The sequence below is a fragment of the Salvelinus fontinalis genome, chromosome 3 (assembly GCF_029448725.1).
Source record: "Salvelinus fontinalis isolate EN_2023a chromosome 3, ASM2944872v1, whole genome shotgun sequence".
Lineage (NCBI taxonomy): Eukaryota > Metazoa > Chordata > Actinopteri > Salmoniformes > Salmonidae > Salvelinus > Salvelinus fontinalis.
Window position 1 is genome coordinate 34,637,163 of NC_074667.1, and position 15,900 is coordinate 34,653,062.

At 43.1% G+C, this 15,900-nt stretch overlaps 1 protein-coding gene across 1 annotated transcript; it reads right to left on the reverse strand.

Moving 5' to 3' along the window:
* Positions 1-324: 324 nt before the first annotated feature.
* Positions 325-8,953, reverse strand: LOC129845531 (nuclear receptor subfamily 4 group A member 1-like). The gene is made up of 7 exons (XM_055913429.1): positions 8,808-8,953; positions 6,299-7,131; positions 5,958-6,087; positions 5,502-5,665; positions 5,070-5,272; positions 4,707-4,885; positions 325-2,304 (listed from the first exon to the last, which is right to left on the reverse strand). Exons 2-7 carry the CDS (start codon positions 7,127-7,129, stop codon positions 2,042-2,044), a joined length of 1,770 nt encoding a protein of 589 aa, XP_055769404.1. The 5' UTR covers positions 7,130-7,131; positions 8,808-8,953; the 3' UTR covers positions 325-2,041.
* Between the last annotated feature and the right edge of the window lie 6,947 nt (positions 8,954-15,900).

The window sequence follows — 15,900 nt, forward strand, 5'->3', positions numbered from 1 at the left end:
ACAACTTCGGCTGCAGAACAGCCTCTAGACTAGAGGAAAGAGTTGTATCCATAGGAGGCTGCTGAGGAGAGGACGGCTCATAATAATGGTTGAAATGTGTTTGATGTGTTCGTTACCATTCCATTTATTGCTGAGCCCGTCCTCAGCAATTAAGGTACCACCGGGCTGCCTGTGGTTTTGACATTATCTTAAGCAGTGAAACCACGTATTTCTTTGGAGATACCAGATAACTCATAATCTGGTGTTCATTTTTACTACACACATCATCATAAAAGTATGTCTGTGAAATAATATCATGACATTTAAGAAAAATGGCAACAAATGTTGTATTTTGAAATTGTATTTTAATATTAAACTTTTTCTTCCTCAATATATATATGTACCACATTACGAAAACTCACAAATATAAAGTATTTATGTTATAAGTATACACACGTGTCACAAACAAACATAGAAAAAGAAGCAGGAAACATTTTTAGAAATCTATATACTGTGTTAGAACGCTGAAGTGCTCTTAGCTGCTCGTGGTTTTGTCACATTTCACCATGTAATGACTTAAGAAATCACTTGAAGTTAATTTCAAGAACAAAATAAAAACAACATATAATAAAACTGCACACACTCCTCCTGAAGGAGCGTGTGTAAGGCAACATTTGCAGTAGCAGAGGTTTATATATACACACAGTTAAGGATAGAAAGCTATAGGGTCACGTGTGAGTGGATCCATGTTACAGCTAAACTGTGAAACTATACTATGCTATAATCGTTCACATTCATAAAAATAAATGTATTTATGATTTTTATCCCTGGACTATTCTTAGGCTATTCCAAATCATGGGGTTTCTAACCTCTGTTTTCAAGTATCTCTTGGTATGCACATTTTCATTTCAGCCAATCGTACTTCACCAAGTCTGTTTGAATGTTATAGATTTACAGACTTTATAGCAGTGAGATGGTTGGAATGAAAACCTAAATACACAGGAGTTCGTCGCTATTTAATGATTTGAAACTTTTTTTAAAGGCACTTTTCAAACATTATAATTCTGCTGGCATGTTTCTCTTTTTAAGGACTCATGGCTATAACATTAGAGTTAAGGAAAATAACTGTTTTGTTTCAGTAATATGATTTTCCTGCCATTAAAACCCACATGAAATGTTGGTGTGGTTTGAGTAAAAATGATGGCACCTTTTTAGAAACATTAAGGCTTTGGGGTTTATGAGCTGTAAATGTCACAACAATAGCCAGCTATCACCGCAGGCAGACAGATGGAAAGCTTCCCTTTGGTCCAATACCTTGTAAAGGTGTGGTATCAGGACTACAAATGACTATTATAACAGTTTTAGTGAAAATATTCACTTTTGAAATGTAAGACCTAACAGTTGTCGTTAAGAAAGGCTTGTGAACTGGAGACCCCAGTGTTTGACACTGTTTGTCTCTCGACGTGTCAACTTTGAACAGCTATTAAATTAAATCTATTGGGATGTGAAGACTCCATAGGATTTTTGAGAACTTGCGTTTAAGTGGGTGTTCAGGTGTGAACATATGCAGTTTATTTCCCTCAGAGCTGTACATACACACCAACTGTCTCCCAATATTTTGCAACCTACAAAGAAACAAACGTAAACATTTTGCATAGCGATAAAGCCACTCCACAAACTCACACTTACAAAAGAGACCAAAAACTTGAAATGTCCACTCGTGTCTGTGTCTTCTTCTCTCTTGTTGGATGATGTCCATGAGAATTCCACAGATTGGAAAATAGACATCCAATTCTGCCACCCACAGGTCTTTGTTTTTAAAACTAAATGTGAGAAAAATACAGGCAGAATCAGACACTTGTCATTAAGTCAGTGCACTGGAAAGGGGCAAGGCCACGCCACTTCAGTGGAGGGGGGGTGCCTCCTATCCATATTCATCACTCAGAAGTCCCAAATGTAATGGACTCGGACAACGGCCCCCTATTCACCTCCTCAGTTTATCGTATTTTTGTCCCCTCACATCATCACTTAATCACTCCTCTTCATCTTTTTATCTGTCCTTTCAGAAAGGTAAGGTATCCATGAAGATTTTGTCTACGATGGGCGGTGGGGGAACCAGGTCCTCCAGCTTCAGGTAGAAGATGCGCTGCAGGCCCTGGGTGCAGAGGGTGCGCAGCTCAGGGAGCTTCCCCAGTAGTCGGGACAGGAAGTTGGGCTGGGGCCTCCCCGCATCGGAGCCACTGCTGGTCACATGGTCCCTCAGACAGGTGATGAGGCAGTTCTGGAACTCCTCCACCCGTTTGGGCTCTTTAAGGCCATGGCGATCTGAGGAGAAACCAAAAGGAGAAACATCTTGATGAGAAACGTGAATGGTTATTTCACTGTACCATTTACAACTGCTGTATCCTGTGCACATGAGCAATAAACTCTGATTCATTTGATTTTGTTTTTGATTTGGCTATAGCCTATATCACATACATATGTTATGCTTGTTTCAGTGTTAGAACTACAGTGCCTTCAGAAAATATTAATACCCCTTGACTTAGTCCACATTTTGTTGTGTTACAGCCTGTATTCAAAATGTATGAAATGTATTTTATTTCTCCCCCATCTACACACAATACCCCATAATGACGAAGAGAAAACATCTTTATTTAAAATGAAACACAGAAATATCTCATTTACATATATATTCACACCCCTGAGTCAATACTTTGTAGAAGCACCTTTGGCAGAGATTACAGCTGTGAGTCTTTCTGGGTAAGTCTCTAAGAGCCTTCCACACCTGGAGTGCGCAACATTTGCTCATGTTCTTTTCAAAATTCTTCAAGGTTGGTTGCTGATCATTGCTAGACAACAATATTTAGGTCTTCCCATAGATTTTCAAGTAGATTTAAGACAAAACTGTAACTCAGCCGCTCAGGAACATTCACTGTCTTTTTGGTAAGCAACTCCAGTGTGAATTTGGCCTTGTGTTTTAGGTTATTGTCCTGCTGAAAAATGAATTCATCTCCCAGTGTCTGGTGGAAAGCAGACTGAAACAGGATTTTTGCCTGTGCTTAGTTCTATTCCATTTATTTTTTATCCTGAAATACTCCAGAGTCCTTAACGATTATAAGCATACACATAACATGACACAGCCACCACAATGCTTGAAAATATGGAGAGTGGTACTCAGCAATGTGTTGTTTTGGAATTGTCCCAAACATAACACTTTGTATTCAGGACAAAAAAGATAATTGCTTTGCTACATTTGTTTTGCAGTATTACTTTAGTGCCTTGTTGCAATCAGGATGTATGTTTTGGAATATAATTGTATTTATGTGCAGGCTTCCTTCTTTTCACTGTCAGTTAGGTTAGTATTGTGGAGTTACTACAATGTTGTTGATCCATTCTCAGTTTTCTCCTATCACAGCCATTAAACTGTAACGGTTTTAAAGTCACAATTGGCCTCATGGTGAAATCCCTGAGCGGTGGGCCTCCCAAGTGGCGCAGGGGTCTAAGGCACTGCATCGCAGTGCTAGAGGCGTCACTACAGACCCGGGTTCGATCCTGGGCTGTATCACACCCGGCCATGATTGGGAATTCCATAGTGCGGCACACAATTGGCCAAGCGTCGTCCAGGTTAGGGGAGGGTTTGGCTTGGGGGGATTTAATTGGCTCATTGCGCCCTAGCGACTCCTTGTGGCGCCTGCAGGCTGAACTCCGGTCGTCAGTTGAACGGTGTTTCCTCCAACACATTGGTGCGATTGGCTTCCGGGTTAAGCGGGTGGCTGTTAAGAACAACGGTTTGGCGGGTCATGTTTCGGAGGACGCATGACTCGACCTTCGCCTCCCGAAACTGTTGGGGATTTTCAGAGAAATAGGGGTAAAATACAAAAAAAACTATATATATCCCTGAGCAGTTTCCTTCCTCTTCGGCAATTGAGTTAGGAAGGACACCTGTATGTTTGTAGTGACTGGGTGTATTGACACACCATCCAAAGTGTAATTAATAACTTCACCCTGCTCAAACGGATAATCAATGTCTGTATTATAATTTTTGGACTCATTTATCCATTTTACCCAATAGGTGCCCTTCTTTGGAGGCATTGGAAAACCTCCCTGGTCTTTGCGGTTGAATCTGTGTTTGAAATTCACTGCTCGACTGAGGGACCTTACAGATCAGGTTTCCCATAGAAAGCATTGGAAAACACAATGACCTCAAAAAAATGTTTCCATGGATGGATTGTGCTCGGGGTTTCGCCTGCCAAATCGGTTCTGTTATACTCACAGACATTATTTTAACAGGTTTAGAAACTTTAGAGTGTTTTCTATCCAATACTATATATGCATATGCATATCCTATCCTTCTGGGCCTGAGTAACAGGCAGTTTACTTTGGGCATGCTTTTCATCCGGACGTGAAAATACTGCCCCTAGCCCAAAGAGGTTATTAAGACATTTCAGCCTTTAATTTTTCATTAATTTGTAAAAACTTCTAAAAAACATTATTCCACTTTGACCTTATGTGTAGGCCAGTGACACAGAATCTAAATTCAATCTATTTTATGTCAAGGGGTGTGAATACTTTCTGAAGGCACTGTACACTTGGTTATTCCTTTCAGCTCCTAGTGGAGCAAATAAGTGGCTCACTAAAACTGTATAGTGAAAGTGTGTGTGTGTGTGTGTGTGTGTGTGTGTGTGTGTGTGTGTGTGTGTGTGTGTGTGTGTGTGTGTGTGTCTCACCTGTGATGATGACGAGTGCTGCAAGGCAGGCGAATGAGGACACGTCCAAGTTCATGCGGTGGAGGCTCTGGGAGAAGTCCATGATGGAGTCGATCCAGTCGCCAAAGCCTCGCACACACTGCATACGGTGAAGTACCACGCCGTTGCAGAAGATCAGCTTGTCTTTCTCAGGACTCGACCTAGACACAGAACAGTCTTAACATATATTGTAGAAACATTGGGCACACATTTGTGTTTTTTACGGAGTAAATGTGTGCATCCCAAATGGCACTATTCCCTATTTACTGCAAAACTTTTGACCAGTGCCCATAGGGAATAAGATGCCATTTGGGATGCAGACAATGGTTACAGTGGTAATTATACCTGTATGCTAGCCGGAGGATAAAGAGTTCCACGAAAGCAGATTCCAGGAGCAGCTCCTGGTCTTCCGGGCAGAAGGCGGTGAATTCTGGGATGGTCTCGGCCCATTTCCGAATCACATCCATGGTGCCTGTCAGCAGGTCGTAGAACTGCTGGATGTCATTGGCATCCTCTTTCTCTGATAGGCTGGCCACTGTCTCCTGGTACTGAGGAGTGGATAGAGGAAAGAAAGGGATGACTCACTGCCTCTGATGTCCTTCTCTTCACAACATGTTGTGTGAAATGGGATCGAGATCACTGCCATCAAAGAAGCTTAATTACATAACTATATTATAGCGAGAAGCTTAACTTTAACAACAGCAACTGGCTAAATTCTGAGAGAGATTCAGACAACCAATAATATGATGTTCCATGAGTCACGTCTGGAGGTCTTACCTTGGAGTAGTCCAGCTTTCCGATGGCGGGGTTGGAGTCTATGTGAGCCCTGACAAGAGAGGCGATGATGTTGACGGGTGGGGTGGTGGACACTGACTCTAGCACTGTCTTGGATTTAGAGGGCAGACGACCCCTGCGACCTTTCAGGTTGTCTGTGCGGACGACTGTAAGTGAGAGAAAATAATTATTACTCTCACTGACTGTACCTGTCTGAGATTCTCATGTGACTGTCACCGCAAGCCTCCGTTTCACTGAATAACGGCTATATCCCTTTCAGTTGATCTTTTTATATGACTGGGCACAGTAAACTTGCCTAGTTAAATAAAATAAAAAAGCTTCAGTTTCACATGGCTTTCATTCTTAGCTTGGGTTTCACATGATTGTCATTGCAACTTAGTTTTCACGTCACATATACTAGACACTGAAGGCTTTAAGGGAGTGTGACATGGCATTTACCTTCCTTCACCATTCCCACCCCCAGGCACTTCTGGAAACGGCAGAATTGGCAGCGGTTCCTTCGCCGCTTGTCTACTGGACAGTCTTTGTTGGCTAGGCACACATATTTAGCATTCTTCTGTACAGTTCGCTGCAAGAACAAAAAACAAAGAACAGTGTGATTATTTTCCTGCGCATTTGTCAAAGTTCCCCTTTCTCTTTTATAATCAGTTTCTTACTAGTGAACACTTCTACTGAAACTGGAGCCAAGTTAATGTATGAATATTAAAGATGTTATTATGTGTAAATTAATCATAAAAATCATGAAATAATAATAATATAACTACTGTGAAGCGTCCTACCTTAAAGAAGCCCTTGCAGCCCTCACAGGTGCGGACCCCGTAGTGCTGACAGGAGGCGTTGTCCCCACACACCGCACAGCGACCCTCGTTGGCCCCGGGGCTGCCGGTCTTAGGGGACAACATGGGCCTCTCCATGAGCCCGGGGCTGTCCATGGACCCCTGGTCTAGGGACAAGGGGGCATAATGGAGCTGGGAGGCATGCCTCTGGGAGGGCTGAAAGAAAGGGTCCTCCTCACCCTGCTGGGGGCCCTGGTGCTGTCCCAGGGGGGAGTTCTGCTCTGTGGTGGGGATGAAGGTGAAGAAGGAGGGTTGCTGAGCCAGGCTTGACTTATCGGCCACCCAGCACCCAGGGTCTGGGGAGTAGGGGCTGAAGGGTGAGTCCCAGACTGGGCCAGGCTGGCTCTGGAAGCCCGGGTTGGGTGGAGAGGGGGCGGCTGATGCGGGGCTGCCATAGTAATCGGAGCCGCAGGAGGACAGCGTCTCGTCGAGGTAGCTGAGGGCGAAGGAGCCCGGGTAGCAGCTGTATACCTGGATGTCGTCCAGTTTAAAGGCTGAGTGCTGAGCCTGAGGGCTGGAGGCGCTGCCGGCTGAGTAGCCGGAGGGGGCGGTGGAGGCGGAGGTGGTGATCTGGCAGGAGTAGGTGTCAAACTCGCCCACATAGCCGCTGCCCACCAGGGTGTTGATGCTGGGGAGGGAGGAGGCGGTGAGCTGGTCCCGCTCGGCACCAATGTCCATGGTCAGCTTAGCACTGAGTTCAGGGTTCAGGAACTCAGAGCTGTAGTAGTTGTTGTCGTAGGGCACAGTTCCATACTGAGTTTGAACACAGGGCATCGCTAGAAAAAAAATTGAAAACAGTATTTAATAAAAATATTCCAAAGACATTCACTCAGGAAAATAATTGAAATGGTGCCAGTAATGTTGAGTAATGTAGGCCAACCTGCCATACGCTCCAAGCTCACCATCACCCCAGTCAAACCATGTGCAATAACCATAAACAAGTCAACAACACTGAAGAAACTTAACCGTTCTTAGGAATCCCTTTTTAACACCTCTCCAACAGTGCATCTTGACATCATCCCATCCCATACAGAAACACTTCCATCCCCCCTCCTCACACTGACACAACTTTAGGCCTGTTGGTACCCCTTTGGTGATTCTGAGAAAGCCTGGAAAACCAGTTGTCCGGATGATGGGGAGATAGTCTTGCTGGAGGATATTGCGTTACTGGCTTTTAATGCTACGATTATGAACAGGGCAACCCTCCTCCCCAAGGACTGACAGTACTAAGGAGTCCAGGGGATTGGGTTTCAGGGTGGGCTAAATGCCAGCTGAAGAGGGGAAGGTGACAGGGCCGACAGGGCTGGGGGGGGGGGGGGGGGGGGGGGGATGCTAGGGTGTATTTAGCAGCTGGACATGTGTGTGTGTTTTATGTCCACCTCAGAACTGTCAATATCAGATCAATTTTGGATCTGGTGGACTTTTCTCCATGAGGTTTTACCTCACGGAATCTCTATAGCCCTATTCTGCCCCTAAGCAGTGACTGTTTTTATCTCTTAGCATGTGCTTTGGTGAGAACTATACACCTGTTGCACACAAACTAAAGTAAGAAACATCGTTGACCTGTGAAAAGGGTGCCAACATCAAAAGGTCACAAGTTAACTTCGGAACTCAGTGTGGAACATGCATGCAAAGGATATGTGTGCATCATCTGATAAGCTGAAGACAAGAGGATACAACAATGAGACATCTGATACTACCACCGCCTCTTGAACACAGTAAAACGACTGGCCATATCTCCACCTGTCTGCCTTTCATAATAGTAGCCTAAATGTGTAGCAATGTGACACATAAGCCTATTTATTTAAAATAATACAGATGGATTAAGTTTCAAATAACTGACCATGAAGAGCAAATCATACAAAACTAGAAATATCCAACCACTCACATGCTCAACTATTTCCTTTCAATATTTCAAGCCTCGAAATGATGTAATCATAAAGGCTACACAGCAAACAATACTTGGGCTATTTCAAGACCATCAATACACCCCTATTGGCCCCATAGAAAAGGACCTATAAAATAGCCTTATAACAGGGAGTGTGCGGCTGGTCACAACACTGACCAACACATACACAAGTGTGACAGCGCTCAATGTTGAATGCAGTCAAGTCTACAACGATATACACGACATCTAGCATTTGGTCTGACATGTTATTTACTTATTATTTTATTGACAGTTTCAGCAGCTGTAGCCTACTCGAATGGGAACGTAGCATCTATACATTGAATTGGCTGTATGCCATTAGAAAATAGAACATTTTAATTACCAAGAAAACAAAAATAAGCAATTGCAAGTAGGCTAAAATGCAACAAATCATTACATTAAGCAAGCGTTTTAGTGGGATAAAGTTTTCAAAGAATAAAAAGGCATCCCTGCCAATCGGATCCATAAAAAACAGTGAAGCGCACTAAGCATGCATGCAAAATATAAGAAATAACTTTTACTAACCTGCTGTATAAATCCTCAAATCCTTAGGCAATGTCTCATTTATTCCGAGTGATGGATAAACATCAAGTGTGTTACAACCTCTGTTTACAATTCTGAAAGGGAATGAAATCTTCAGACTTGAGGTACAGCGCAATATATACAGTCACTTGTATTTTGCCGTTACGTCAGGTAGTCCCCGGCTCTAGGCGTGTCTTTTCCCATAAAAGGCAAACGGGGCGGTGACTTTTCCGGGTCAGGAGCCAATGGCATCGTTCTCACACAGACGTCCTCATCACTCTGACGCACGCTCGGGATTCCATTGACGCAAGCGCCTGCGGAGTTGTCTGATCTAAATTTAGACCTTTTTACATACGTGGTGCTATTACCGCCTGGTATAGGCTAAAAATAAACGTCTGATGATGACATTGTATTGCTAAAAAGGAATTTAAAATTGATAACTGACAAATGATTGCCAGAAATAATAATAATTATAGGTTTGTCATCTCAAGGAAGTCCTTGTAAAGCCTAAATGCTGGGTCGTTTTGTTCAAGTCTATTTACACTATAGGCTACTCAAATTGTACACGATGTAGCCTATATATATATAGGCTAGTATGTCTAGTCTAACAAATAATTTGCAAACAGGCACATACATATAAGGAGTTTATAAACACAATTGCTCAGTTAGGCCTAACCCAATGGCTATAAGGTCTAGCAGTAGGCCTATCTTCTAAGTACAATGTAACAACAATGAGTAATTACAATACTTGTTAAACTGTACATACATGAATAATTACACAGTAATAATTGCACTGTAATGTAAAGGGTAACCCTAATTAATGACATAAGACATTAATGACGTTACATATTGTAATATTTAAAGCCTTTTTATGAATGATTTGGCCTATATAATTACCATAGTCTATAGCCTAACAGTCTACAAAGCCTGTGTCCCAAATCTCAACCCTTTTCCCCAACGTGCACTTGTGCACTCCCCTGCATAGATTTAAAAGCATAGGATTGGTGTAACAGTTCACACCAATGGGGAGTGTACAAGTGTATACTTCAGGGAAAAGGGTGCAGAGTAGGTGCAGCTTGAGAAACGGTAGTATGCGTGGGTGTGTTGGTGTGTGGAGGGTGTGTGTGCCAAGAAAAAAGCTGAGCCCTGCTTGAAGCGCAACAAGTGGAAAAAATCTGCACGTGGCTACGTCAAAGTATTATGCCAACAAGATCAGACAGGTCTATCCCTATAGCCCTAAAAAAAGTATGATGACAGTTAAAGGTGTTGGCATCTTCTCTAAAATTCTCGGAATTCAGGAACTGAATACCCAGCTCAATTCCTGGAGGGCCGAGCACCTGCGGGTTTTTGCTCCTCCCTTGTACTTAATTGATCAATTAAGGCAATTGATTAATGAGAAACTTCCCTGGTCTAGTTCTTAATTGACACAAATTGATAGAAAATTAGAGTACCACTTGGGAGGGGTAGGTACAGATCTAGGACCAGCCCCCCCCCCCCAATTCTAACCCTAACCATTAGTGGGGGAAAAGCAGAAGTGTTCCCTGATCTTTCTCATGTGGATTATATTGCGAAGTATTCTATCTTACTACACAGTAAAAAGTGGGATGATGCTGTTGTTCATCTGAAGTGCTTTTACTGATTGGAATGATTTGAAAATTACGTGTTGGTTCGTTCAATTTATTCTATTCAATTTGTCTGAAATCAAACAATGAATTTGACAGATCAATGTGATTTTTTGAATTGAATGAAAGTTTCTAAATTGCTTTCAACACCTTAAGCACATGCACACTGCATAGAAGGGTTGTCTGACAACATCATGAAAATGATGCGCACACATTGACGTGGCTTTGTTATGATTCTGATTTAATTGCTTGTAACCTAGTTGAAGTTATTCAGATAGGTAATTCCAAAGTCAAAAACGAACTTGGCGCAAGATTAAAAAAAATGGGTTGTATTTACAAGAAATATTAGATTGCATTTATATAAATATGTAGATTTACATGGAATTTATGTAATTGCTTGTAACCCAGTTTAAGTAATTTGGATAATTAGTTCCAAAGTGAAATATCAACTTAGAGCAAGATTTTTTTTAAATGTTGTACTTAAGGAAATATAATATTTTAATTCAACTTAATATTTAGATTTCAGGTACACTACATAACCAAACGTATGTGGACACCTTGTCGAACATCTCATTCCAAAGCCATGGGCATTAATATTGTGTTGGTCCCCCCTTTGCTACTATAACAGCCTCCACTATTCGGGGAAGGCTTTCCACTAGATGTTGGAACTTGCTTCCATTCAGCCAAAAGAGCATTAGTGAGGTCGGGCACTGATGTTGGGCGATTAAACCTGGCTCGCAGTCAGCTTTCCAATTCACCCAAAGATGTTTGATGGGGTTGAGGTCAGGGCTCTGTGCAGGCCAGTCAATTTCTTCCACACCGATCTCAATAAAACATTTCTGTATGGACCTTACACCGGAATTGGAATTCCTCAACTGAAGCTAGCTAGCTAACTAGCTACCAGCTATCAGTCAGCTAACCACTGCTAGCGGTAATCAGCTAACCTTTAGCTCGGAAAGCTCTCGCCGGTTTGTACAACGCGTTTCAAACCAGAGCATACCGGACCTATTTTTCTCCCCATATCCCAGGATTCCTACCGCAAACCCTGAACCTTTTCATCTGGATCATTGCGGCTAGCTAACCGCAACCCAGGTTGACTACTCCTGGCTAACTTTTCCGTCCCAGAGCAATCACCAATTAGCCTAGAGCTCGCCCATGCTATGCCCATCTCCCTGCGAGGGCTCCTGGGCTACTCCTGAAGCCCACTCCTCGGCTACAATATCCGGACCTCTTCTACTGCCGGTACGGGGCACGGAACCCCGCCGATCCTTCACGACTGGAATACCGACATAATCTGCCCGAGGATTCCAACAGGCCCCTCAGGCGCGACATCCCCTGAAGGCCCATTCTGCTAAACGCGACCTGCTAGCTATCTAGAGCATATTGGACTGTTAGCTGATCCATCGGCCAGTTTCTTGGACCACTATACCCATTTTGCCAATTGGACTTGGACCCCTCTGCTACTTGGAATCCTACTAATTCCACGACTGGTCTATCGACATCACCGTACGAGGAGGCAAAAACAGACTTTCCCCCATTGCAACGTCCCTCTAAGGCACTTCTGCTAGCTTGCTAGCCCCGGCCTGCTAACTGTCTGAATTTCCGTGTCCCCAGCCAACCCAACCACTCACTGGACCCATACAATTCACTTGGTTGCGCATGCCTCTCCCTAATATCTATATGCCTTGTCCATTACTGTCCTGGTTAGTGATTACTGTCTTGTTTCACTGTAGAGCCTCTAGCCCTGCTCAATATGCCTTAACCAGCCATGTTGCTCCACCTCCCAAATATGCGATGACATCACCTGGTTTAAACGTCTCTAGAGACTATATCTCTCTCATCATTACTCAATGCCTAGGTTTACCTCCAATGTACTGTCTTCCTACCATACCTTTGTCTGTACATTATGCCTTGAATCTATGCTATCGTTTCCAGAAACCTGCTTCTTTAACTCTCTGTTCCGAACGTGCTAGATTGCCAGTTCTTATAGCCTTTAGCTGTACCCTTATCCTACTTCTCCTCTGTTCCTCTGGTGATGTAGAGGTTAATCCAGGACCTGCAGTGGCTAGCTCCACTCCTACTCCCCGGGTGCTCTCATTTGTTGACTTCTGTAACCGTAAAAGCCTTGGTTTCGTGCATGTTAACATTAGAAGCATACTCCCTAAGTTTGCTTTATTCACTGCTTTAGCACATTCTGCCAACCTGGATGTCTTAGCCGTGTCTGAATCCTGGCTTAGGAAAACCACCAAAAACCCTGAAATTTCCATCCCTAACTATAACATTTTCCGCCAAGATAGAACTGCCAAAGGGGGCGGCGTTGCAATCTACTGCAGAGATAGCCTGCAGAGTTCTGTCTTACTATCCAGGTCTGTACTAAAACAATTTGAGCTTCTACTTCTAAAAATTCCCCTTTCCAGAAACAAGTTTCTCACCGTTGCCACTTGCTATAGACCACCCTCTACCCCCAACTGTGCCCTGGGCACCATGTGTGAATTGATTGCCCCCCATCTATCTTTAGAGCTCGTGCTAGTAGGTGACCTAAACTGGGACATGCTTAACACCCCGGCCATCCTACAATCTAAGCTTGATGCCCTCAATCTCACACAAATTATCAATGAACCTACCAGGTACAACCCCAAATCCATAAACACGGGCACCCTCATAGATATCATCCTAACTAACTCGCCCTCCAAATACACCTCTGCTGCTTTCAACCAAGATCTCAGCGATCACTGCCTCATTGCCTGCATCCGTAATGGGTCTGCAGTCAAACGACCACCCCTCATCACTATCAAACGCTCCCTAAAACACTTTAGCGAACAGACCTTTCTAATCGACCTGGCCGGAGTATCCTGGAATGACATTGACCTCATCCCGTCAGTAGAGGATGCCTGGTTATTCTTTAAAAGTGCCTTCCTCACCATCTTAAATAAGCATGTTCCATTCAAAAAATGTAGAACCAGGAATAGATATAGCCCTTAGTTCACTCCAGACCTGTCTGCCCTTGACCAGCACAAAAACATCCTGTGGTATTCTGCATTAGCATCAAATAGCCCCCGTGATATGCAACTTTTCAGGGAAGTTAGGAACCAATATACAAAGGCAGTTAGGAAAGCTAAGGCTAGCTTTTTCAAACAGAAATTTGCATCCTGTAGTACAAACTCAAAAAAGTTCTGGGACACTGTAAAGTCCATGGAGAATAAGAGCACCTACTGGGAGCTGCCCTCTGCACTGAGGCTAGGAAACACTGTCACTACCGATAAATCCACAATAATTTAGAATTTCAATAAGCATTTTTCTACCGCTGGCCATGCTTTCCACCTGGCTACCCCTACCCCGGTCAACAGCCCTGCGCTCCCCACAGCAACTCGCCCAAACCTCCCCCACTTCTCCTTCACCCAAATGCAGATAGCTGATGTTCTGAAAGAGATACAAAATCTGGACACCTACAAATCAGCCGGGCTAGACAATCTGGACCCTCGCTTTCTAAAATGATCTGCCAAAATTGTTGCAACCCCTATTACTAGCCAGTTCAACCTCTCTTTCGTATCATCTGAGATTCCCATAGATTGGAAAGCTGCTGCGGTCATCCCCTTCTTCAAAGGGGGAGACACTCTAGACCAAAACTGCTACAGACCTATATCTATTCTACCCTGCCTTTCTAAGGTCTTTGAAAGCCAAGTTAACAAACAGATTACCGTCCATTTCATATCCCACCATAATCACAACATTCTAATTGGCAGACTCAACAGCCTTGGTTTCTCAAATGATTGCCTCGCTTGGTTCACCAACTACTTCTCCGATAGAGTTTAGTGTGTCAAATCGGAGGGCCTGTTATCCGGACCTCTGGCAGTCTCTATGGTGGTGCCACAGGGTTTAATTCTCGGGACGACTCTCCTCTCTGTATACATCAATGATGTTGCTCTCGCTGCTGGTGATTCTTTGATCCATCTCTACACAGACGACACCATTCTGTATACGTCTGGCCCTTCTTTGGACACTCTGTTAACCTCTCTGGTACAAGTGGGCCACCTCGACAACAACCAGTGAAATTGCAGGGCGCCAAATTCAAAACAACAGAAATCCCCAAATTAAAATTCTTCAAACATACAAATATTAACCAGCATTTTAAAGATAAACTTCTTGTAAATCCAACCACAGTGTCCGATTTCAAAAAGGCTTTACTGCGAAAGCACACCATGCGATTATGTTAGGTCAGCACCTAGTCACAGAAAACCATACAGCCATTTTTCCTGCCAAAGAGAGGAGTCACAAAAAGCAGAAATAGAGATAAAATGAATCACTAACCTTTGATGATCTTCATCAGATGGCACTCATAGGACTTCATGTTACACAATACATGCATGTTTTGTTCGATAAAGATCATATTTATATCCAACAATCTCAGGTCAGAAATGCATTGTCTCAAACAAACATCCGGTGAAAGTGCAGGAGAGCCACATCAAATTACAGAAATACTCATCATAAACATTGATAAACAATACAAGTGTTAAACATACGAATAAAGATAAACTTCTCCTTAATGCAACCGCTGTGTCAGATTTCAAAAAGGATTTACGGAGAAAGCACACTTTGCGATTATGTTAGGTCAGCACCTAGCCACAGAAACCCATACAGCCATTTTACAGCCAAGGAGAGTGTCACAAATGTCAGAAATAGCATTAAAATTAATCACTTACCTTTGATGATCTTCATCTGGTGGCACTCCCAGGTCTTTATGTTAGACAATAAATGTTTGTTTTGTTCAATAATGTCCCTCTTTATGACCAAAAACCTCCTTTTTGTTCGGGCGTTTTGTGCAGTAATCCGAATGCTTAAGGCGCGTGCACTAAGTCCAGACGAAAAGTCAAAAAAAGTACAATAAAAGTTAGTAGAAACATGCCAAACGATGTTTAAAATCATCCTCCGGTTGTTTTTGTCATAAATAATGAATAATATTTCAACCGGACAAAAGCTTCGTCAATAGAAAAGGAGAAACAAGAAAGGCGCATGGCTGATGAATGGAAATTTCCACTGGCCACTGATTGAAAGTGCTGTATCTCCCTCATTTTTTCAGAGTAAAAGCCTGAAACAATGTCTAAAGACTGGCCACGTGTAGAGGAAGCCACAGAGCTCGTGAACTGGGTCCTAAGTCTTTGTATGGTCGACAGGCTTTCAATGGAAAAACAGCCTTTCAAAATAATAGTACTTCCTGTTTGGATTTTCCTCGGGTTTTCGCCTGCCATATCAGGTCTGTTATACTCACATACATTATTTTAACAGTTTTGGAAACTTCAGAGTGTTTTCTATCCAAATCTACTAATTATATGCATATCCTATCTTCTAGACCTGAGTAGCAGGCAGTTTAATTTGGGCACGCTTTTCATCCAAAATTCCGAATGCTGCCCCCTACCCTAGTGAAGTTAACTAACCTCCAGATGATCTTCAATGCCATACAACTCTCCTTCCGTGGC

Bases quoted from the DNA above. Each gene is read 5' to 3' on its own strand.
- LOC129845531 (XM_055913429.1), bottom strand. From the start codon at position 7,129: ATGCCCTGTGTTCAAACTCAGTATGGAACTGTGCCCTACGACAACAAC. The intron at 5,666-5,957 runs GTAAATGCCATG...TCTCACTTACAG, and splicing joins GGTGGGAATGGTGAAGGAAG to TCGTCCGCACAGACAACCTG. The intron at 5,273-5,501 runs GTAAGACCTCCA...TCCACTCCTCAG, and splicing joins GAAAGCTGGACTACTCCAAG to TACCAGGAGACAGTGGCCAG.